At 34.0% G+C, this 19,451-nt stretch overlaps 3 protein-coding genes and 2 non-coding genes across 6 annotated transcripts in view; 3 read left to right on the top strand and 2 right to left on the bottom strand.

Annotated features, from left to right (window-relative positions):
- Positions 1–562: 562 nt before the first annotated feature.
- On the top strand, positions 563–9,843 carry LOC105204054 (importin-7). 2 transcript variants are annotated; one of them, XM_011173080.3, is made up of 19 exons: positions 563–786; positions 1,601–1,682; positions 1,770–1,920; positions 2,006–2,164; positions 2,249–2,405; positions 2,483–2,673; positions 2,771–2,944; positions 3,023–3,168; positions 3,241–3,404; positions 3,534–3,653; positions 3,749–4,075; positions 4,174–4,360; positions 5,013–5,236; positions 5,306–5,398; positions 5,487–5,713; positions 5,819–6,024; positions 6,242–6,511; positions 6,601–6,744; positions 6,876–9,843. In XM_011173080.3, exons 1-19 carry the CDS (start codon positions 703–705, stop codon positions 6,941–6,943), a joined length of 3,174 nt encoding a protein of 1,057 aa, XP_011171382.1. In that variant the 5' UTR covers positions 563–702; the 3' UTR covers positions 6,944–9,843. The 2 variants fall into 2 exon arrangements, with proteins under 2 accessions (XP_011171382.1, XP_011171381.1); XM_011173079.3 differs by having other exon boundaries at positions 703–786; positions 6,239–6,511.
- A 27-nt stretch (positions 9,844–9,870) lies between these two features.
- LOC105204053 (NEDD8-conjugating enzyme Ubc12) lies at positions 9,871–12,812 on the bottom strand. The gene is made up of 4 exons (XM_011173078.3): positions 12,489–12,812; positions 12,308–12,402; positions 11,913–12,119; positions 9,871–11,457 (listed from the first exon to the last, which is right to left on the bottom strand). Exons 1-4 carry the CDS (start codon positions 12,589–12,591, stop codon positions 11,317–11,319), a joined length of 546 nt encoding a protein of 181 aa, XP_011171380.1. The 5' UTR covers positions 12,592–12,812; the 3' UTR covers positions 9,871–11,316.
- Positions 12,813–14,197: 1,385 nt separating this feature from the next.
- Positions 14,198–19,451, top strand: part of LOC105204052 (serine/threonine-protein kinase S6KL) — a 49,133-nt gene continuing 43,879 nt past the window's right edge. The window contains exons 1-7 of the mRNA XM_039450767.1: positions 14,198–14,968; positions 15,121–15,221; positions 15,320–15,587; positions 15,668–15,752; positions 15,829–15,936; positions 16,020–16,178; positions 17,047–17,135. Coding sequence (XP_039306701.1) covers positions 14,912–14,968; positions 15,121–15,221; positions 15,320–15,587; positions 15,668–15,752; positions 15,829–15,936; positions 16,020–16,178; positions 17,047–17,135 — 867 coding nt within the window. The 5' untranslated portion in view covers positions 14,198–14,911. The remainder of the gene's footprint in view (positions 14,969–15,120; positions 15,222–15,319; positions 15,588–15,667; positions 15,753–15,828; positions 15,937–16,019; positions 16,179–17,046; positions 17,136–19,451) is intronic.
- Positions 17,267–17,338, top strand: Trnaw-cca. The gene has a single exon. It is a non-coding gene; the product is annotated as a tRNA-Trp (tRNA).
- Positions 17,613–17,686, bottom strand: Trnan-guu. Its single transcript has one exon. It is a non-coding gene; the product is annotated as a tRNA-Asn (tRNA).

The following is a 19,451-nucleotide window of genomic DNA, read 5'->3' as shown; positions in this document are numbered from 1 at the left end:
TGCATTATATGTAAAATAAGGATAAAATGACTTAAAAACGCGTCTTATATATGAACATTAATCCTTAAAATTTTTTTTCTTCTCTTTAAGAATTCTTTATAATTATACATCTATTTCACTTCTTAAATTACACGTAAATAGATAAATTCAGCAACAAAACTAAAAGATAAAAATTAGATTAGAAACAAGAAATTATATCTACTGTTAGAAATTTTATTTCAAATAATTCCGCCGATTAAATTGATTCAGAATTTGATCAAAGTTGCGGTTATGTTTATTTTTGTCAATGCAAATCAACTTTTAATCTCGCTTTAATTTATTTTTTATCTTTCGCTAATTCTTAGAACTAGAAAAAAAGAAGTTTTAAATAAAGAGAATTAATTGACAGAAATAGACACAGGAATGATAAAAAAGATTTTTTAAGGCGATATTCATGAAGCTGCCAATGGCGGACGCGTAGTCGGAGATCGCATTTCACGCGAGCCGCATGCTCCGCGGCCAGACCGTGACCGGATGCGACGATTCAAAGCTGATTCACGCCGCCATGTTGTGTTGTGTCACGTGACTCCACGGGCAGGCAAGGAGCAGCACTCAGCAGCAGCGAGGTGAATGCGCCGGGTCAAGCAGTCCGGTGCAGGGAGAGTCGATCACAAAAATTCAAGCGTCTAATTAATACAAGGCGAGCTGAGGCGGCCCGGAGCGATGGACGCGCGTAAGCTCACGGAGCTGCTGCGGGCGACGATCGACCCCGCACAGCAGAAGGAGGCGGAGGGGCAGCTCACCCAGGTAAGCGTGAGAGGGTGTCCGCGCGAGGGAAAACGTGCTCGCGCGATTCTGCCCGGCGGACGGATGGACGAGCGAAGCAGGGGGAGGGGAGGGACGAACTTCCGAGCATCTCGAGAACATGTGGCCCCGTCCCGTGTCGTATCCTTGTTGCCCTGTTTCGCGCACATATCGCGAAACCAGGGAGAACGTATTTTCGCCGAGGATAATGCCGGTGTCCTCGCTACCATTCTCGCCGCCAAAAGCGGCGATTCTCCTTTTTTTCAGCGGACGCCGATCCTCTATATCGCGACGACCACAGCGAGCTCGGCCCAACGAGAGCTTGGTCCGCGAGACCCGCGAAAGGAAACGGCAGCTCTCCGATTCTCGGGGATGAGCGCTCGCTCACTCTCGTCGGACGACACGCGGACCCGTGCTCGCGCCTCCTAACCTCCTATCTCTCTCTCGCTCTCGCACGCGCGAAGGAAGCTTTTTGGATCACCTTTGACCCTCAACGTGAAGCGCGGGTCTCGAGATTGTACGAATGATATTCTCTATATCTCTATACGTCGCGTGCTGACGCGTCGTATCGTCCAGCGAGATTATCCCAACATGGCCTACAATTTTGCTATCTATATATTGTATTATTTTTATATGTATTTGCAGTATATATGTATGATGACATGCTATCTATTATTCATACATTCTGTTCTATAAATTATTATGCACTCATAAAACTGTGATAACATTAAATGATAATATGATCATGATAACAATGTTCATTGAATTCTCATATAATAAATCGATATGGTGGTATGTGTATGCTTAAATTTTTCAGATTCACAAAATTATTGGTTTTGCACCAACGCTCTTACAAGTAGTAATGTCAAATGAAGTTGATATGCCTGTCAGACAAGCTGGTAAATATCATTTCCTATTTCCTTATGCTGTGTAACATCTAAGACAAAGGATAAATCATGAGGCGCAATGTTTCTTTGGCTTTGTAGGTGTAATTTATTTAAAAAATTTAATTACTTCAAATTGGGCGGATAAAGAAGCTGACAGCGGTCCCATAGAATTTAGTATTCATGAGCAGGATCGTGCAATGATACGCGATGCTATAGTAGATGCAGTGGTACATGCCCCAGACTTAATTAGGCAAGTTGTAATTTGACTTGTATCATTAATAAAAAATTTATATAAATGTATGTGTAAAAATTTATAGTATATTATATTTGTTTAGAATACAATTAGCGATATGCATCAGTAATATAGTTAAATACGACTTTCCTGGAAGATGGACACAAATAGTGGACAAAATTACGATATACCTGCAAAATCCAGACGCTTCATGTTGGCCTGGTGTTCTCCTTGCGCTGCATCAGCTTGTTAAAAATTTTGAGTACGTTTTTTTTTTTTCATTATGCACCTTTGGTATTCCATTAGGGAATGATTATAATGCTTCAACGTTTCTATTCTGAACTAGGTACAAGAAAGCAGAAGAGAGGGGTCCATTAAATGAAGCAATGAACTTGTTATTCCCTATGATCTATCAATTGATATTACGCTTACTGCCAGATGCATCTGAGCAGTCTGTTTTACTCCAGAAACAGATATTGAAAATTTTCTTTGCACTTACACAGGTACACAAGGATTATAGCTATAATGTGTTCAAAAAATAATATCAAAAAATGTTTAAATTTGACGATTATCCCTGCAGTATACACTTCCCCTTGACCTTATTTCGAGAGAAGTGTTCTCACAATGGATGGATGTGGTAAGACAAATAGCTGATAGACCAGTTCCGCCAGAAACTAATAATCCAGATCTTGATGATGACGAACGTGCAGAACTGCCTTGGTGGAAATGTAAAAAATGGGCGTTACATATTTTACATAGAATGTTTGAGAGGTAATTAAAATTGAATTAATGATCAGTGGTTAAAACTGACATTAAAATATGAAAGTGAAGAAACGTTCACATTCTGATTTTGCACTGTTAATTATAGATACGGTAGTCCAGGAAATGTAACCAAAGAATATAAAGAATTTGCCGAATGGTATTTGCAAACCTTTAGTGCCGGTATTCTCGAAGTTCTTTTAAAGATCTTGGATCAATATCGTAGGAAAATTTATATTTCTCCTAGAGTAATACAGCAATCAATCAATTATATTAATCAAGGGTAAATATCTATATTAATAAATAAAAGTTTCACACGTATATTATCATAAAGTTTAATGATCATGTTAATCTTTCCTAGTGTGAGCCATGCATTTTCTTGGAAATTTTTGAAGCCTCACATGTTTGAAATTATACGCGACGTTTTATTCCCCATTCTCTCGTATTCTGCTGCTGATGAAGAACTGTGGAATACCGATCCATACGAATACATCAGAGTAAAATTTGGTAAATTTAAATCCGTTTAAAATGCAATGAACTAAACGTAAAGAATCTTTGCTTACTAATGTGTTTTTCTAGATATTTTCGAAGATTTTGTATCGCCAGTGACAGCGGCACAAACTTTATTGCATTCAGCATGTAGAAAACGAAAAGATATGTTACAAAAAACGATGCAGTTTTGTGTGGAGGTATTAACTAGTCCAAATGCAGATCCAAGACAAAAAGATGGTGCATTACACATGGTGCGTTTACGAAAAATGTGTTTACTATTAGAATTGTTTACGCGTTTATTTTACATTATTTTTCATTATTTTTACACATGTATGTTTTATATATTATTAATGTAACATGTAAAATTACATTTTATTTAGATTGGAAGTTTAGCCGATGTTTTGTTGAAGAAGAAGGTTTACAAAGAACAAATGGACAAAATGTTAATGCAATATGTATTTCCCGAATTCAGTAGTCCTCATGGACATATGAGAGCGAGAGTAAGTAAAATTGTAACTAAGAGATAGTAATTACCATTATTATATAATATTTAATAATGATAATATTTAATACAAATTGTTAATTTTGTTTTCAGGCTTGTTGGGTAATGCATTATTTCTCGGAAATTAAATTTAAATCAGAACAAATTTTAGTCGAGGCAGTTAGATTAATTACAAACGCTCTCCTGACGGATCAAGATTTGCCTGTTAAAGTCGAGGCGGCCATAGCACTTCAGATGATGCTTTCAGCACAACCAAAGGCTCAAAAGTACATCGAACCATTAATTAAACAAATAACGCTCGAGTTGCTGACCATCATAAGGCAAACTGAAAACGATGATCTGACGAGTGTTATGCAAAAAATCGTTTGTACATATACTGAGCAACTGGTCCCAATTGCTGTGGAAGTTTGTCAGCATTTGGTAAGAAGTTTGATAGCGTGTAATACTGCAAAAATGATTATATGAATAAAATAAAATGTATATTATGTTGTACAACATGTGTTATGGATACTTTCTAGGCTGCTACATTTAGCCAAGTACTTGAAACAGATGAAGGTAGCGACGAGAAGGCAATAACAGCAATGGGTCTGTTGAACACGATAGAAACTCTATTAACAGTAATGGATGAACAGCCTCAAATCATGTTGCAACTTGAACCAATTGTTCTTCAAGTAGTTGCTCATATCTTTGGACATAGTGTGATGGGTATGTTCTTTTAGTCAAATTTGTATTTTTCTTTATAAAGAATTTTTTATTATTAGGATTTAACAAAATTGTCATGGATTTGGATACTTTAATAATTTTTATATTTTTAGTCTTAATATTACTTAGTGTACTTTCATAACGTTCTTGATCATTTTAAGATAACTTGTTAACGATAAAATCCCAGCTTCTTTATGAAAATTATTTTATTTATTTGGGTACTTTTGATATGCAATGAATTTATTCCAAGTAATCATAGATTATTAGCAGAATATTTTGTAGTTAAATATTTGTAGGGTCATAATAATAGAATCGGAATTTAAACTTTTTCTTCTGGTGAAGTTAAAGCTTTATTATTAAACCATTAATACTTTAGTAAACTTTTGTTAATATCTAATCGACAATCAATAATGCTGTGATAAAAACGACAATATTTTTTAAATATTTTGATTTATTTACTAAATATACAATCTGTTCCTTGTGAAATTGTTTATTTTGTTTATTATTTATAATATATGAAAAAAAATATTTACTGTATATTTATATTTTCTAATAATTTTTTTCTAATTATTTATAATATACATCTCTATAATCTCTATAATATATTTATTATTATATTAAGAAAATATTTTTAAAATTTTCTTTTCTCAATCAGAATTTTATGAAGAAGCATTGTCGTTAGTTTATGATCTAACGGGTAAAGGTGTGTCTGAGGATATGTGGAAAGTTCTAGAACTCATATATCAACTGTTCCAAAAAGATGGTTTTGACTATTTTACTGATATGATGCCTGCACTACATAATTACATCACCGTCGATACTCCGGCATTTTTGTCGAACGAAAATCACATTCTTGCTATGTTCAACATGTGCAAAACTGTAAGTACCGATAGAATTTATATATTTCAGTATTATTTTCTAAACAAGACACTATTTTCTATATCACAGGTCTTAACTGGTGAGGGTGGTGAGGATCCAGAGTGTCATGCTGCCAAGTTATTAGAAGTTATAATTTTGCAATGCAAAGGACATATAGATCAGGTAATATTACACAATATTTCAGAAATCATGTGCAAATGCAACTAATTAATTTTTGAAATGTAATTCGTATAAACCGTTTTGATTTTAGTGTATACCATCGCTTGTGCAATTAGTTCTCGAACGCCTAATGCGCGAAGTTAAAACTTCGGAGTTGCGAACTATGTGTCTTCAAGTAGTCATTGCAGCTTTATATTATAACCCCGCACTCTGTCTGGAAACGATGGACAGATTACAAGGAAACTTTGATCAGTCCACGGAGCCACTCGCATCACGTTTCATCAAACAGTGGATTAATGACACTGATTGTTTTTTGGGGTATGTGTTTTTATTACATGAAAGCATTTTAATACGAAAGATAGTATAAAATTCAGAATACTAATTTTCGTATTTGTAATGACAAATTGTCATTTCTCTCCATAGCTTGCACGATCGTAAATTATGCGTTCTCGGACTATGTACATTAATTAGCATGGGCCCTGCGAGACCGCCTGCTGTTAATGAATGTGCAACGCAGATTATTCCATCCTTAATCTTACTCTTCGAGGGTTTGAAGAGAGCGTATGCCGCTAAAGTCACGGATACGGATGATGACGAGAACGATGATGAGGAGAGTGATATTGACGAAGGTGAGTATCTCGTATGGGTTATCATTCCGTTCGTCAATTCTTCAATTGTTTATAAAAAGATTGAGGTATATATGGAATGACGGTTGGGATCGAACTCGGAATCCGTTGACTACATGTCAACCGTTTTTGACATCAAGTCACGCGTCATTTCGAATATTTTGTATGTAAATAACTATATGACTCGCTAATTAAATGTGATGTTTTTTTCTCCCAGAAGTTTTATCATCGGATGAGGACGATATAGACGATGCTAATCAAGAATACCTCGAGAAATTACAGGATAAGATAACACGAACGTCCGGTCAACATGGCTTTACGATCAACGCGACTATACAAGACGGTCACGGTGATCATAAATCAGATGATGATGACGACGATTCAGAATACGACGGTAACGAAGAGACTGCTCTTGAAAGCTATACTACACCCTTAGATTCAGATGATTCCAATCAGGATGAATATGTTGTTTTCAAGGAAGTTATACAAAGTAATTACCTAAAAAGAGTATTACTTAAGCTAAACTAATTTTGAGATACATATTAAAATCTACGTTTTATGTATTATATTTTTAACTAGATATCGAAAGAACCGATGTGGCCTGGTACAGAGCCTTAACGAGTCTTCTTAGCCCCGAACAAGAGAAAGCTCTGCAAGAGATTATTCTTTTGGCAGATCAGCGCAAAGCAGCTTTAGAGAGTAAAAGGATTGAGCAGAGCGGAGGTAAAATCATGCGGCCTTTTATAATTCTATGATCTATTGAGAATTTATCTTGTACATAAAATAATTTCTATATATTTCTTTATTTTAATTATATTACTTTTATGTAAATTTATGTTCTTACATTTTTTTAGGATATGTCTTTCACTCACAGACTGTGCCCACCTCGTTTAACTTCGGTGGAACACCTTTAAGTCGATAAAGACTTGTAATCATTTTCAATTTTAGATTAACTAAGTAAGTAAACAAATTATACAGAATCTGGATTGGACATTTGTAGCACATGATCATTATTACGACCTTTTCGGAAATATGCATTTCCTATTTTTATGTAAACTAATTGTACATTACTAAGGCAATTCAACAAAGTCTTGCTTTAATAACGAAAAATTTATCTTCATAAGATTATTAATCTTGTGTATACTGTTTTATCAAGACAACAGAGATTTGCTTCTTAGGAATCATGTGAAAATGTATATTTTCTTTTACATACTTATTATAAATAATAATCCAATTTTTGATTTAAGTAAGATTTCTGCATCTAGCAAGCTATAACACATTTTCTTGACAGTTGAAATTATTTTGAATTGTACTATTGAGATATTTGACTTTCAGAGTAGTTTTGGTTAAGAAAATTCTAGCATAGCTTGCTAGATATTATTCTCTTATAAAATGTATATTTAATCTCGCTTTGCTTCAACTAAAATTATTTTAGCAAAAAAATCACTTAAATCTAAAAATATATTATACACACATTATGTTAAATTATTGGTATATCAAAAGAAATATATGAAAATTTTTTGAGTCTGTGTATAAATTATGTTATTTGACATTATTTACAATTAGTTCAGTAAAACATTATGTTGTACGCTCTCCAGATCTATTTGCGAATTGCTGTTCTGCTAAAAAAGAAAAATGTAACTTATTAAAACTACTAGACATAATTCTTACAAAATATGTGGATTGATTGCCTATCGGAGAATATTTAGGTAAGAGTAATTTAGATTTTTAAATAAACACTATTTTTTTTCCAAGTTTGTTGAAATGTATATTGTATTATATATGGCCAAACATTTTTTTCTGCAGTTACCGATCACTTTACATAAATCCCAGCACAGCTTGCTTTATTTTGAAAAAGATAAGTTCTGCCATATTTTATGCTCTGTCCAAACTGTACCCTGAAAGATGGAGCTACACCGATTTAATAAAGCACCTTCAATAGCTTCCATAATTGTAACAAAGTCTTTATAATCTTAGGTCTTGTTGATTAATATCCATACTGTATTATAAAAGGCATTAACAGAAATATGACAAATCTAAGCAGAGCTCTTTCTTTCATGAGGTATTGTATAATTACGTAGGACGAACTCGCGGAGCAGAAATAAACTATAAATATCAGAGCCCAAAATGATAAAGGCGTACAAAGAAGAGGTGTTCTGTGCTGTGGTTAGTGAAATGATTACTGCACAAGAGAGTGCTTTTTATATCGAAATGCAAAATGACGTATTGTCAATTACGTGTCGCTTCAGAGTATAAGTTATGATCTTATATTTAAGAGTCCAAAAGTTCGTACTAAAATATTATTTGATGAAACTTTATCAACATTTTGTTGATATGCTTTATATACTCGACTAAACTTTATTCTGTTTATCGAATACGAGACTTATCTATTTTTCATATAAAGCTGCAAGAAATTGCTGTGCAATAATTTTAATATCATGTTTACAAATTGAAAATTTTCCTAATAAAAATTTCTGTAGACAGGGTGCTTGCAAAAATACAGCGGCTAACATAGAAGAGAATAAATATGTAATACGTTTTATTAATTATTAATTGAATTAAAAATCAAAGGGAAATTATTTAAAACTTATAAATCCAATGTTTACAAACTTGAAATTTGAACTTTGATTTTTTACAAAGAATTTGATATAGGTTATTTCATAAAAATGACCAGAAATATAAAAAAGAAAAAGTTTCATGACTTTTTAATATGCATAGAGTATATTAAGAAGTCTGTATACATTTTTTATTTGTTTATAATAAATATTAGTTTTAAAGTATGAATAATGACAAAACGATATCAATAACATAAGTCAAGGATATAGCTATGTATGTGTGTTGCTCAATATATTTTTAAAGTATCTGTATGTGTGTATATATATATATATATATATATATACACAATGCGCACGTATCTCTTTCAAATTTCAGAAAGGCGAGGATACTTTACATATAGCAATGATTTAAATTGTTTCAAATATTAGAAAAAAGTAATTATAATTATTGCATAATACTCTTCAAATTGGCAAATGGATACATGAAAATGATGAAAATGGATGAAATAAGAAATAATTTTTTAAATATAATTATACTTAAATAGAATGCGTATTTCTTACATTCGCCAATTTTATTTTGCAGTGCCCTGCTTTTAAATTGGCCCGTTTGGAATTATGACTATTTTAATTTCTTGCAGTTTCTTTATCAGATATGTACAACAACGATTTTTAATATCGTATCCACTTCATAAACAGTACGACGCAATCAAATAGAGATACCATCGCTCTTTGCACTGTGATCCGAACTCGCGACCCGTCATTTGGTACAGTTAAAATCTTTGCGTGTAACGAGAAAAAGTTGATTGTGTGTCAATTTTCGAACGAGAATATTTAAAAAAAGTGCCTTGAAACGTTAAGACGCGCAGACGGGACCTAAATTAAAGAATACAGCAGAATAAGCTGTAGGTCGGAGTGAGGCCAGGACACTTCTCTAGTTCATAAGTTCTATAAGTACTGTATTAAAAAATAATAAATTTATAACTGATAGGGAGAAAAGACGAGAAAGCCTGTTCCTTTGCTCTTTATAGGATACGAGCCGTAACTTCTTTGTAACGAACATTTACCATACGCATATTCTCTCCGTAGTTTTTATATAATGAATAAAATAACAAAATTATAAATAATCGCGCGCATAGCGGCGACGAGTCTTACGATAAAAATCACATATACGCTTAAGCCTTGATATTGTATAAACTGATAAGAAATAAGATAACTATACTGGTGCTTTAATATACGGATGAAGTTTATAGAAACTTCATTATTAAACTGAAAATGTAGTCTATTGTATCTGTCATTTATTTATTTATCCAAGATCCTTTATTTCTGAAGTTTACAATATGTTTGTGGATTAGCATTTAGCTCTTTCTTACATCTGTCTAATTAGATATATTTAGTAAACAACAAAATATATGCAATCGTATAGTAATTGGAATTCACAATCATAGATTATTTTTTGAATGAAATAAAAACATCCAGAAATATATTAACATTAATTTTATTGTGACATAATTTGTAGTTATAATTAAAATTATTTTCCATAAATATTTGTGTAAATACAGATTATTTAATTATCTTTTTTTTATTTTTATCAGTGATTATACATATTTATTATGAATTCCAAAATACATACGGATTGTGGAGAAATATATATGACGGTATCTAAATATTCCAATTTATACATCAATACAAGAGCAAATAGCAGAAAGAAGTATGGGTGGCACATTTCAACACACTTTGTTATACAAGTATTTCTGTGATTCTTGCATGTATCAATTTTTCTAAACTACATTGAGATATGCTCAATTATTTTGTATAGACTCTGTACAAGCGTGACGTTCAAAATATACTTTCCAACATTTCTAGTATAATTATGAAATATAATAATAAATTAAATTTTGTAGCATAACAAATCTCCACGATTGTAATCTCATGATTGTTAGTTAATCGCTGTAAGGTTTGTACATAAAGTATACCAATATCCTCACTTAGTGTGAAATAAATTCAAACTTGTTTTATTAAAAAATAAGACGTAGATTATTTTTACGTTTATCAGAAAGAGATCTCCGTTTTGTCGGGTGTAAAAATATGCTGTTTGCGAAAATCCAAACGAAACAGTTAGCAGTTTTGTAACAGCCTTATATTCCATTCTCAGTCAATACATAAGTTACTTGTTACATTAATTGAATGAAAAGCAGATTTTGATAGATGCTACGGTGACATTATGAAAATAGGATGCTCCCAGTCCTCCCCCCACCCCCCCCCTAGAAAATAAATACTTCATAAATTAAAGTATATAATCTATAAAAACAAATTTTAAAAATTCCGGAAACTTTCCAATTTTGAGTCCGGAATTGTTTGTACGCAAGGTAATCGGATATCTCACGTCGTAACATCTATTATCTGCCGAATGTCAAACTATAATTCTACAATTCCCTTCAACACTGCACTTCAAATTCACTAAAATAATGCCATGGCCGATAAACATTTATTGGTAATCATCGGAAAAACAATGAACGATGGCATTCAATTCGTTCCTGGGTATGCCGCAACAAAAAGTACTTTCTCCAAATTAAATATATATAGGCCTGGCAAGACACAAAGAAAGTAAATATGTTAATGTTATCACGCAGGTGATAATGAGGACACCGTGCGGTCCTGCATTCATTCCGTAGTTCAGGATCTCTTCACCTACAGTGAGTCCTTGGAGAAGCGTGTACAGTATTGACGGCGAGGCACTGTATCACTTGAGACACCGTTCAAAATAATAGGATCCTACGTAACCACCCCGCATCGCTTTTGCTACGTTCTGTTCAAAAGCCCTTCTGTTGTTCTGTAAAACTTCAGCCGCATCCTTATTTAATGGATCCTCAGGATTTGGTTCCTGCAAAAGTATTTATTCCTATCAACCCGAATAAAGAAATAAACAATAATTGGATACTAAAAAGTAGTGATGTGTTGAAAACAAAGTTCTACATTTCTTCGCGTCTATATATACATTTTTTTATTAATAATAATCTCTTCTAATGTTATATATACATAACGTGACCAGATGACTTTTGACAGGACAGATATGATTGTTCCACTATTTTGCCAAATATATCAAATGTCCCAATTCAAGCAATATTGATAATAAAAATGAATTTTGAGTTAAGTTACTAATAATTTTATGCACTTATATTTTAACATGAAGTTATCCTGCTTGAAATTAGAAAATATCTGGTTACATTATGTATGCATATATATATTTATAATAGTTAGAATTTCTCCCTGGTATAAAATTATAACAAGTTTTCATTTATTGCACTTAGAAATAATATTAGCAGAATGAGCACATACTAAGAAGAGATACTGGAGACCATAGACAATGGAGTTAATCGTGAGCACAGGCTTCCAGTCCTCTCTCAAAATATTGAGGCACACATTACCATCCAAATCGATATTAGGATGATAAACCTGAGTCTCGCACTTTACCTTAGGTGGCTCGTGCGGGTAGTTGGGCCCGACTTTGAAACTAAATACGAACCTACCACCTTTGTAAAATCCCTGAAACAGTTAATAAACCTTCAAATTATTGTGAAGCATACGAGACCTGTTATTATTAATAGGTCAATATCAACAGAAGCTGCCATTCATTGTCTATACTTAAAATAATCCAGATTTCCGACAGGACAAAGAGAGTAACATTGAAAGTTTGATCGACAGTAAGGAGCACTGAACGAGAGTTTACTCACTTCATCTGGACAGATGATTAATTTAAAGCTTAGCAAATCGTCGGGATCCGGGAATTCCGTGCCACATGTTTTCGGGAGATTCAGTTCGTTTATGTCTGAAAAAGAGGAACGCCAAAGGTGAGAGAAAGAGAAAGAGGCAACGGGCGGGATGCGTCACAACGTGCTCCGAACGATTTCGAACCTTTTGTGATTCTCAGCTGTGCCGCGGACGCCTTCTTCTGGGTGCCAGCCTTGGGTGACTCGCCATCTTTTTTTGCTTGTTTCAACGAGAATAGCTTGATCATAGTTAGATCACGCGCTCGACGCTGACGCGGGCTGACATGCAAGTATCTCGGGCACGGGCCGCGGTCGCGAACGGCATACAAAATTCGCCCCTGAAAACCCGCACGACTCCTTGACACCACAGGATCAATCCAATCGCACGATTGGTCCCGCAACTCGCACGCAACACGCACAGGAGGCGCAGCAGCTAGTGTCACATGGACGGACGGTCATAGGCGCGCTGATGCCACGGCGTCGAGGTACGCTGCGTACGCATCGATGATTCTCCCTTTTCGGATATCGATAACCTATTCTTTCAAACAAAATTTTCTTTAGGCAATGCAATTGATAATGTCGTTTTGTTACCGACAGAGCCGTCCACGCACAGCTAAAGAGTTCACACCCTAGTCGAGCAGGGTGCGCTCGCATGGAATGCGGAATGGCGGAACTGCGAAACGTTTATGATTAGTAGCGGTTTCATTCTCGGGGTATGAGGCAGCAGAGAAGATGCAAGACACGATTAAACGCGACACAACCTTGCACAATACATCGCATTCGACTGATGACGAATGTTGGCACGAACGCCCAACAATTTACTTCACTCCACGAAACTCTCGAAACACTCACTCGCGTTAAAAACTCGTAGGGGAAAGTAGGGTTATTGTACGCACTGGGTAATTGTACGCTTCGTGGTTTGGCACCTTCCCGATGAATAAAACTTATATCACGACGATATTTGTAGGCTGAAAGCATTTTTTAAATATATAACCATACGTTATATCATTTAAAAACGTAGTTAATTTAAAAAATAAGAAAAAGTAAAATCATGATTTTTCTTGCGATTTTGGCGTTCAGAAAATAAGGCAATAAGTCTGTATTTTTACTTTATTCGTTTAATTTTGTTATACCTAACAAAAGTACGTTTTTTCCTGCGTTCTTTGAGCTATTGTTTATTAAATTTAATTAAATAGTCATCCAGTAATTGTTTATTTATCAAATCAAGTCCGCCGTCGACAATTTTACGCATCCATCTTGAAAGGCGTGAGACCACGTGAGATCAACTATAGTACCACTAGTACAGTGTAGTGCAGTGTAGTGTAGTTAAAAGAATGGGCTATAACCTCATTTTTCCTCCGCGTCCATTTATCCAACCGCACGTACAATTACCCAAGGCCCGAGAAATTTTTTCGTTTAACCACTTGCTTCTTTTTGCTGAATATAGCATTATCAAATAAAAAATTGTTCAATATGACAATACATAATGATAAAAAAATGTTTAAAGTTTCTATTTCTGTACTCGTATCGATTTCAACTTTAAAAATCACTTCACTGCGATAAATTTCCCTTAGGTGCGTGCAATTTACCTACTTTCCCCTAATAGACCCTCAGGTGTGCCAACAGGCGATTGATGTGCTTTCCGAGATATTGACCGACTGTATGTATATACATTGGCATGGTAGTGTATGTTCACGTTGTAGAGATGGCGTATGGCGTTTCGAAAAATCATATTAACTAAATTGTGGATATGGCTTTTTTCTTGGCAAGTCTCGCCACGATCGGATAAAAGCGTGAACCATTGCGCAGTTTCCGCTTATGATAGCTGTCGTACAAAAGTAGATTCAAAAGACGTTTTGCGTCTACAATTTCGATGACTGTCTTAACAACCGTTTACTGCGCAGGTCCGCGGACGGTGTTCCGCGCCTTTGCGTGCTTGCAATCCACGTCTCCCAATTCTCCAAATTCATTCTGGTGTCTCAAACTTTCTTCGTCACATTGAATCGTTAACGCTCGTGAGTCTTCCAAAACAAGTTTCACATGCCGTGGAATATACGTTCTAATGAGATAACGCGCGTCTTGTGTGCACAAGGTATATTCGAAAGCGTTTTTGTGACTTCGTCCTCGCGTGATTCGCTTACGCACTGCGCATGATCGCGTCGTCGGAAATTAAATTCATGTAATTTTTAACATAATTCATTCTGCAACGAGTTTGTTTGTTTGCTCTATTAGTGTTGTTTTCTCTGCACGGTATACATTCTACGTTCAGCAATTTTGAGCACGACGTAGTTGAAGTCTTTCGTGATAATTGATAATTTTACAATCGATTACCGAGCCCGACTCGCGTGCAAGGTAACGTGACCGTACGCGCCGCTCCGTGCATATTTATACACCCGACAACGGCGTAATAATACGTAATATACGCGCGCAAACAAATTGGCGGTACGCCCGGCAATTTGATTGGAATTAACTCGACAGCGGAATGAGGAATCGAGAAGCACCGCTTTCGAATCGCCGCTCATCCGTCGTTTGAGAGGATCGAGGATCGATCGGAGCATTGTCACTTGGATGGGCAACTCCAACGCCAAGAAGAGCTATCGTGATCAGCAGTGGTATGATAGTCAGGTAGGTATTACTCCGGACTCTTGTATCCTAACCTACAACAGTGTATCCTGTATCAAGTGTCGCAGTTATTGCACTTGTTCTATGCAGGACGCGTCATAATAATTTAAATGTTGATATTATTTTGTGTTAAAGGCGATATTATTAATTTACAGTACAGCCTCAGTGATTTGCTCGGTGGAAGCTGCGTCAATAGTGCGACAGCACAGGCTGCTAATGAGGAAGGCAGACAGTGGTCCTATGCTTCTCACAGAAGGTAACAATTTAGTGAATTGTAATTGTAATCCTGGATAACAGATTTATATCAAATGTCATGGCTGAACAGAAGAACAAAATTTGTTTGTTTTCTATCAGTTGGACCAAAGGTGCTACACAGGACATACATAGCTCTTCCAAAACGGTATGGCCAATATCGCGCTCCCAGTCGATGTTCCTGCCAGAATTTTCAGTCAAGGAGGTACCACTGAAGACAGGATACACCTTTCTAGATGTAATAGCTAAGGGTGCTTATGGAAAAGTATATAAAGTGCAAAAGCAAGAAACTAGTCAGGTCTTTGCATTGAAGGTGATTAGCAAAGCCATGATTGTTGCAGAGAATTGTATTAGACAAGCTAAAGAGGAGGTGCGTATGCATCTGAGACAATGCTGCTTCAATAAATGTATTTATTTGACATGATGTATGAGAGATTTAATGTTTCTTAGGCAGCGATACTGAGAATGGTTGGGCATCATCCTTTCATAGTAAATTCCATCCACAGATGGCAAGGCAGGAAGACATTGTACATATGTATGTTTCTATTATTACAACATTTAAGTTTTAATATAATTTTCTAAGCAAACTAATGATGTAATTAATATTGCAGTGATGAATTATATTTCTGGGGGGGAATTATTTTCACTAGTCGACGAGTATGGCTGTTTGCCTGAAAAGGTAGTTAGGATATATGTAGCTGAAATTGCCTTAGCTATAGGTAAAAATAATTTCAGTAATTATTAAAAACATATAAAAATCCAGCGTCTGTGTTTTTATACAAAAAAAACCTGTTGTGCACAGATTTTCTACACAATGCGGGTGTGGTACACAGAGATCTGAAAACAACTAATATTTTGCTTGATGAAGATGGCCACGCTGTGATTATTGACTTTGGCCTAGCCAAATGGCTGCATCGGACAGAACGAACAAACACATTCTGCGGAACACCCCAATATATGGGTAAGAAAATGCATTCGTAATAGCACACATAAACATATATATTATTATACATTATTGCTAAGAAGTATTTATTTACTTTGTCTTTCTTTATTAAATGGTTTAATTTTCATTAAATGGAAATATTTAAGAAGAATGAATTTTGATCTTATTTTCTAATTTTCTAGATATTTACACTAATCTTGATGACTGAAAATTTGATTTTGTTCCATAAAGATATAAGTAAAAGATATAAATAAAATAAAATTTTATAGAATTTATTTTAGAATTGATTTTCCACAAATATAATAGGAAATATAATTTTAATCTATTCTAATCTATTTTAATCTAAATATTTGAATCTTATTCAAATAAAGAAATATATGAATTTTATTCATTACACTGCTTTCTATTGATTATGAAAGTTAAAAATAAATTAAAAAATTTAATACGTTGTCTGAGACAATTAGGATAGTTTTTCCATCAATTTTTTGTTACCGTTTCAATCATTATTTAAATATGATATTTAAAGTTTTGAGTATTAAACACACACTGATTATGTTAAATTATAATGATATAATTATTGCAAACATCAAGTGAAATATGATCTGTAGAATGTCATGTCTGAAAATTCATTAAAGGAAATATATTCTTAGTTTTAAAGGATATTTTATAAAAAAAAATATATGTATATATTTTTATTCATAAATATATATGTGTTAAAAGGACTTACAAAATATATAATTTAATTTTGACTATAAGTTTTTTATTATGTATATGCAATTTGTTTATAGTAATAAGATTATTGGCTGATTAATAATATAATCTAAAAAAAAAGTGCTTTTATATTGTTTTGCCATACTTATACAAATCCTTTATCATGCCTTTTCAGCACCTGAAATTTTAAAGAAAGAATATTATGGACAGGAAGTCGATTGGTGGTCTCTGGGAGTATTAGCCTGCGTTTTACTCACAAATAAGGTACGTGCTTTATTTTAAAATCACATTTATATATTATTTTACTATAAGTGTCTCTTGTTATTGAACTGTGCATCTTCATTTTGAGTATACCACTAGACGTATCACTGCGTTAGAAGCGTTCAACTTCACAAGACTCCGTGGCGCAACGGTAGCGCGTCTGACTCCAGATCAGAAGGTTGCGTGTTCAAATCACGTCGGGGTCAAGATATTTTTTTTTCTTCTAATTATTTTTTTTCTTACTTAAAAATTGTAACAGAAATAAATTAGTTTAATTATTATTTATTTTTTTATGTCGTACATATTTTTTATAATATTGAACTATACGTTTTAATTCAATTTGTATTTTAATATTAAATCATAAAAAATCGTGCTTAAATGCACTTAAAGTTATTAATATTTAATATTTAATAAAAACAATTATCGCGTTGATGTAAACTGATTGTTATTTAAGAAAATAAAAATTAAGAAAAAAAATAACGCCCCCGGGTGGGCTCGAACCACCAACCTTTCGGTTAACAGCCGAACGCGCTAGCCGATTGCGCCACGGAGGCGTTTGAATCCCTTCTCCTTGCAAGTGTACTTACTGACTATCACCCACTTCTCGTAAAATTATCATAAACAGGAATTAAAAAATTAAATAAATAAAAATTTAAAGAAAAAAAGATGCAAAATTTAGTTTGCATAAGTCAATTCTGGGGGCCTATTCTTGAAAAATATGCATACAAAAAACCCTTTTACAATAAATTTTAATTAATGTTACATATTTAAATTACTGGTTTATATATTATTTAACATTCTATTTAATTTATAATATATGTTACATGAATATATACGTATAGGATTTGTATGCAATATTTTTCAAAAATAAGACTCCTGTATTTTTTGCAGATTTTGCCTCAATAAATTTTTTAACAATAATTACAATAATTTATTACTCTAAGGTGAATAATTGAGTGCCGAAAATAAAATGTCTTAAATTGGATTTAATTTAATAATAGAGAGGAAAGCGGATGCTTCTAAATAGTGTCGAATGACTGATTTTGTTTTTACTGCTTAACGTAATTTATTTATTAATTATGGAGGCATTTAGTACTAAACTGTGATAATGCAGAGCAATATAACAAAACGAAATAATCTTCGTGGCAAGTTGCAAAATTCTTTTTGTCTCTCTTTTTTTTTCTCTTTCACGCCTTGACATTTCGTCGGGTGCACTCACCTTATGCACCGCGGTCTTGTTTACGCTTACCTGCCCGGTGCATCGCCGTGCGTTAGAGCTGCTCACTCGCTCTTTGATGGATCAATACACCAAGGGGAAATGTCGGATCTCCGATGCGACATTCGCGAGCATTTGCGCGACCGCTGGGGCTCTTATGCAAGTGCATTCTTCGTGGTAGCCGATTCGTTATGGAGTGGCATTCGCGCGAGAATAGAAAGGTATCGGGCTGTGATGCCGTAAATCTGCGAATCGGCTCTTGATGACAGTTTATTGCACCCTTGGCAGACTGGTGGGATTTATTGCGCTTTCTACGCATTATGATTCCGAATGATTCTTTAGTTCGGAGCCAGATACTTAAATTGTCCGATGAACGATCTTCGAAGATGTTGTAATATACGATATATCTTCTCTTCTAATTAAATTTTAATTTACGATAGGTATATCGTCATTTATTTATTTATCTGTAGAAAGAGCTAACATTTCTGTACTATCCATCAAAATTTAAAAAGTTTGATAAGCTTTTCGTAATTAATAATTTTATGCAAATGTAATTAATGATGAGAATCCTGACAGTTCTTCAGCTCGGAGTCAAATAAATTAAGGACGATGAATAATGATCTAACTCTGAAGATAACGGCTTAAACGTATACAGAATGAACGATTTTGCTAAAGTAGCTGGGCTAGAGCTGAAAATATGATTTTGTTAAATCATAAAAGTAATTATGTAAGACATCCAAGCTGATTGCTAGAATGTCAAAATTTTTTGCAGCGTTATGCCCATCGTGCTTGAACATTCTTCATAATTATTTCGATAGTTCAACAAAATTATTTTCAAACTTGCATCTAGCTAAATTTTTAGCAAACTGTTCTTTCTGTATACCTTCCCTTTAAATTGCGTTTTAGTTTGCGATTATATATAATCGTATCTTTATTTGTTTGAATGGAAAAAGCTAGACGTTTCTCTACTATCCATCAAAATTTATTTGAAAAGCTCGATAAGCTTTTCGTAATTAATAATTCTATCTTTTAAATGTAATTAATGATGAAAATCCGGACAGTTCATCAGTTTGAAGTCTTAAAACATCCGCGACAAACGATGA

The sequence above is a fragment of the Solenopsis invicta genome, chromosome 6 (assembly GCF_016802725.1).
Source record: "Solenopsis invicta isolate M01_SB chromosome 6, UNIL_Sinv_3.0, whole genome shotgun sequence".
Classification (NCBI taxonomy): domain Eukaryota; kingdom Metazoa; phylum Arthropoda; class Insecta; order Hymenoptera; family Formicidae; genus Solenopsis; species Solenopsis invicta.
This window is presented reverse-complemented; position numbering and strand designations above follow the sequence as displayed.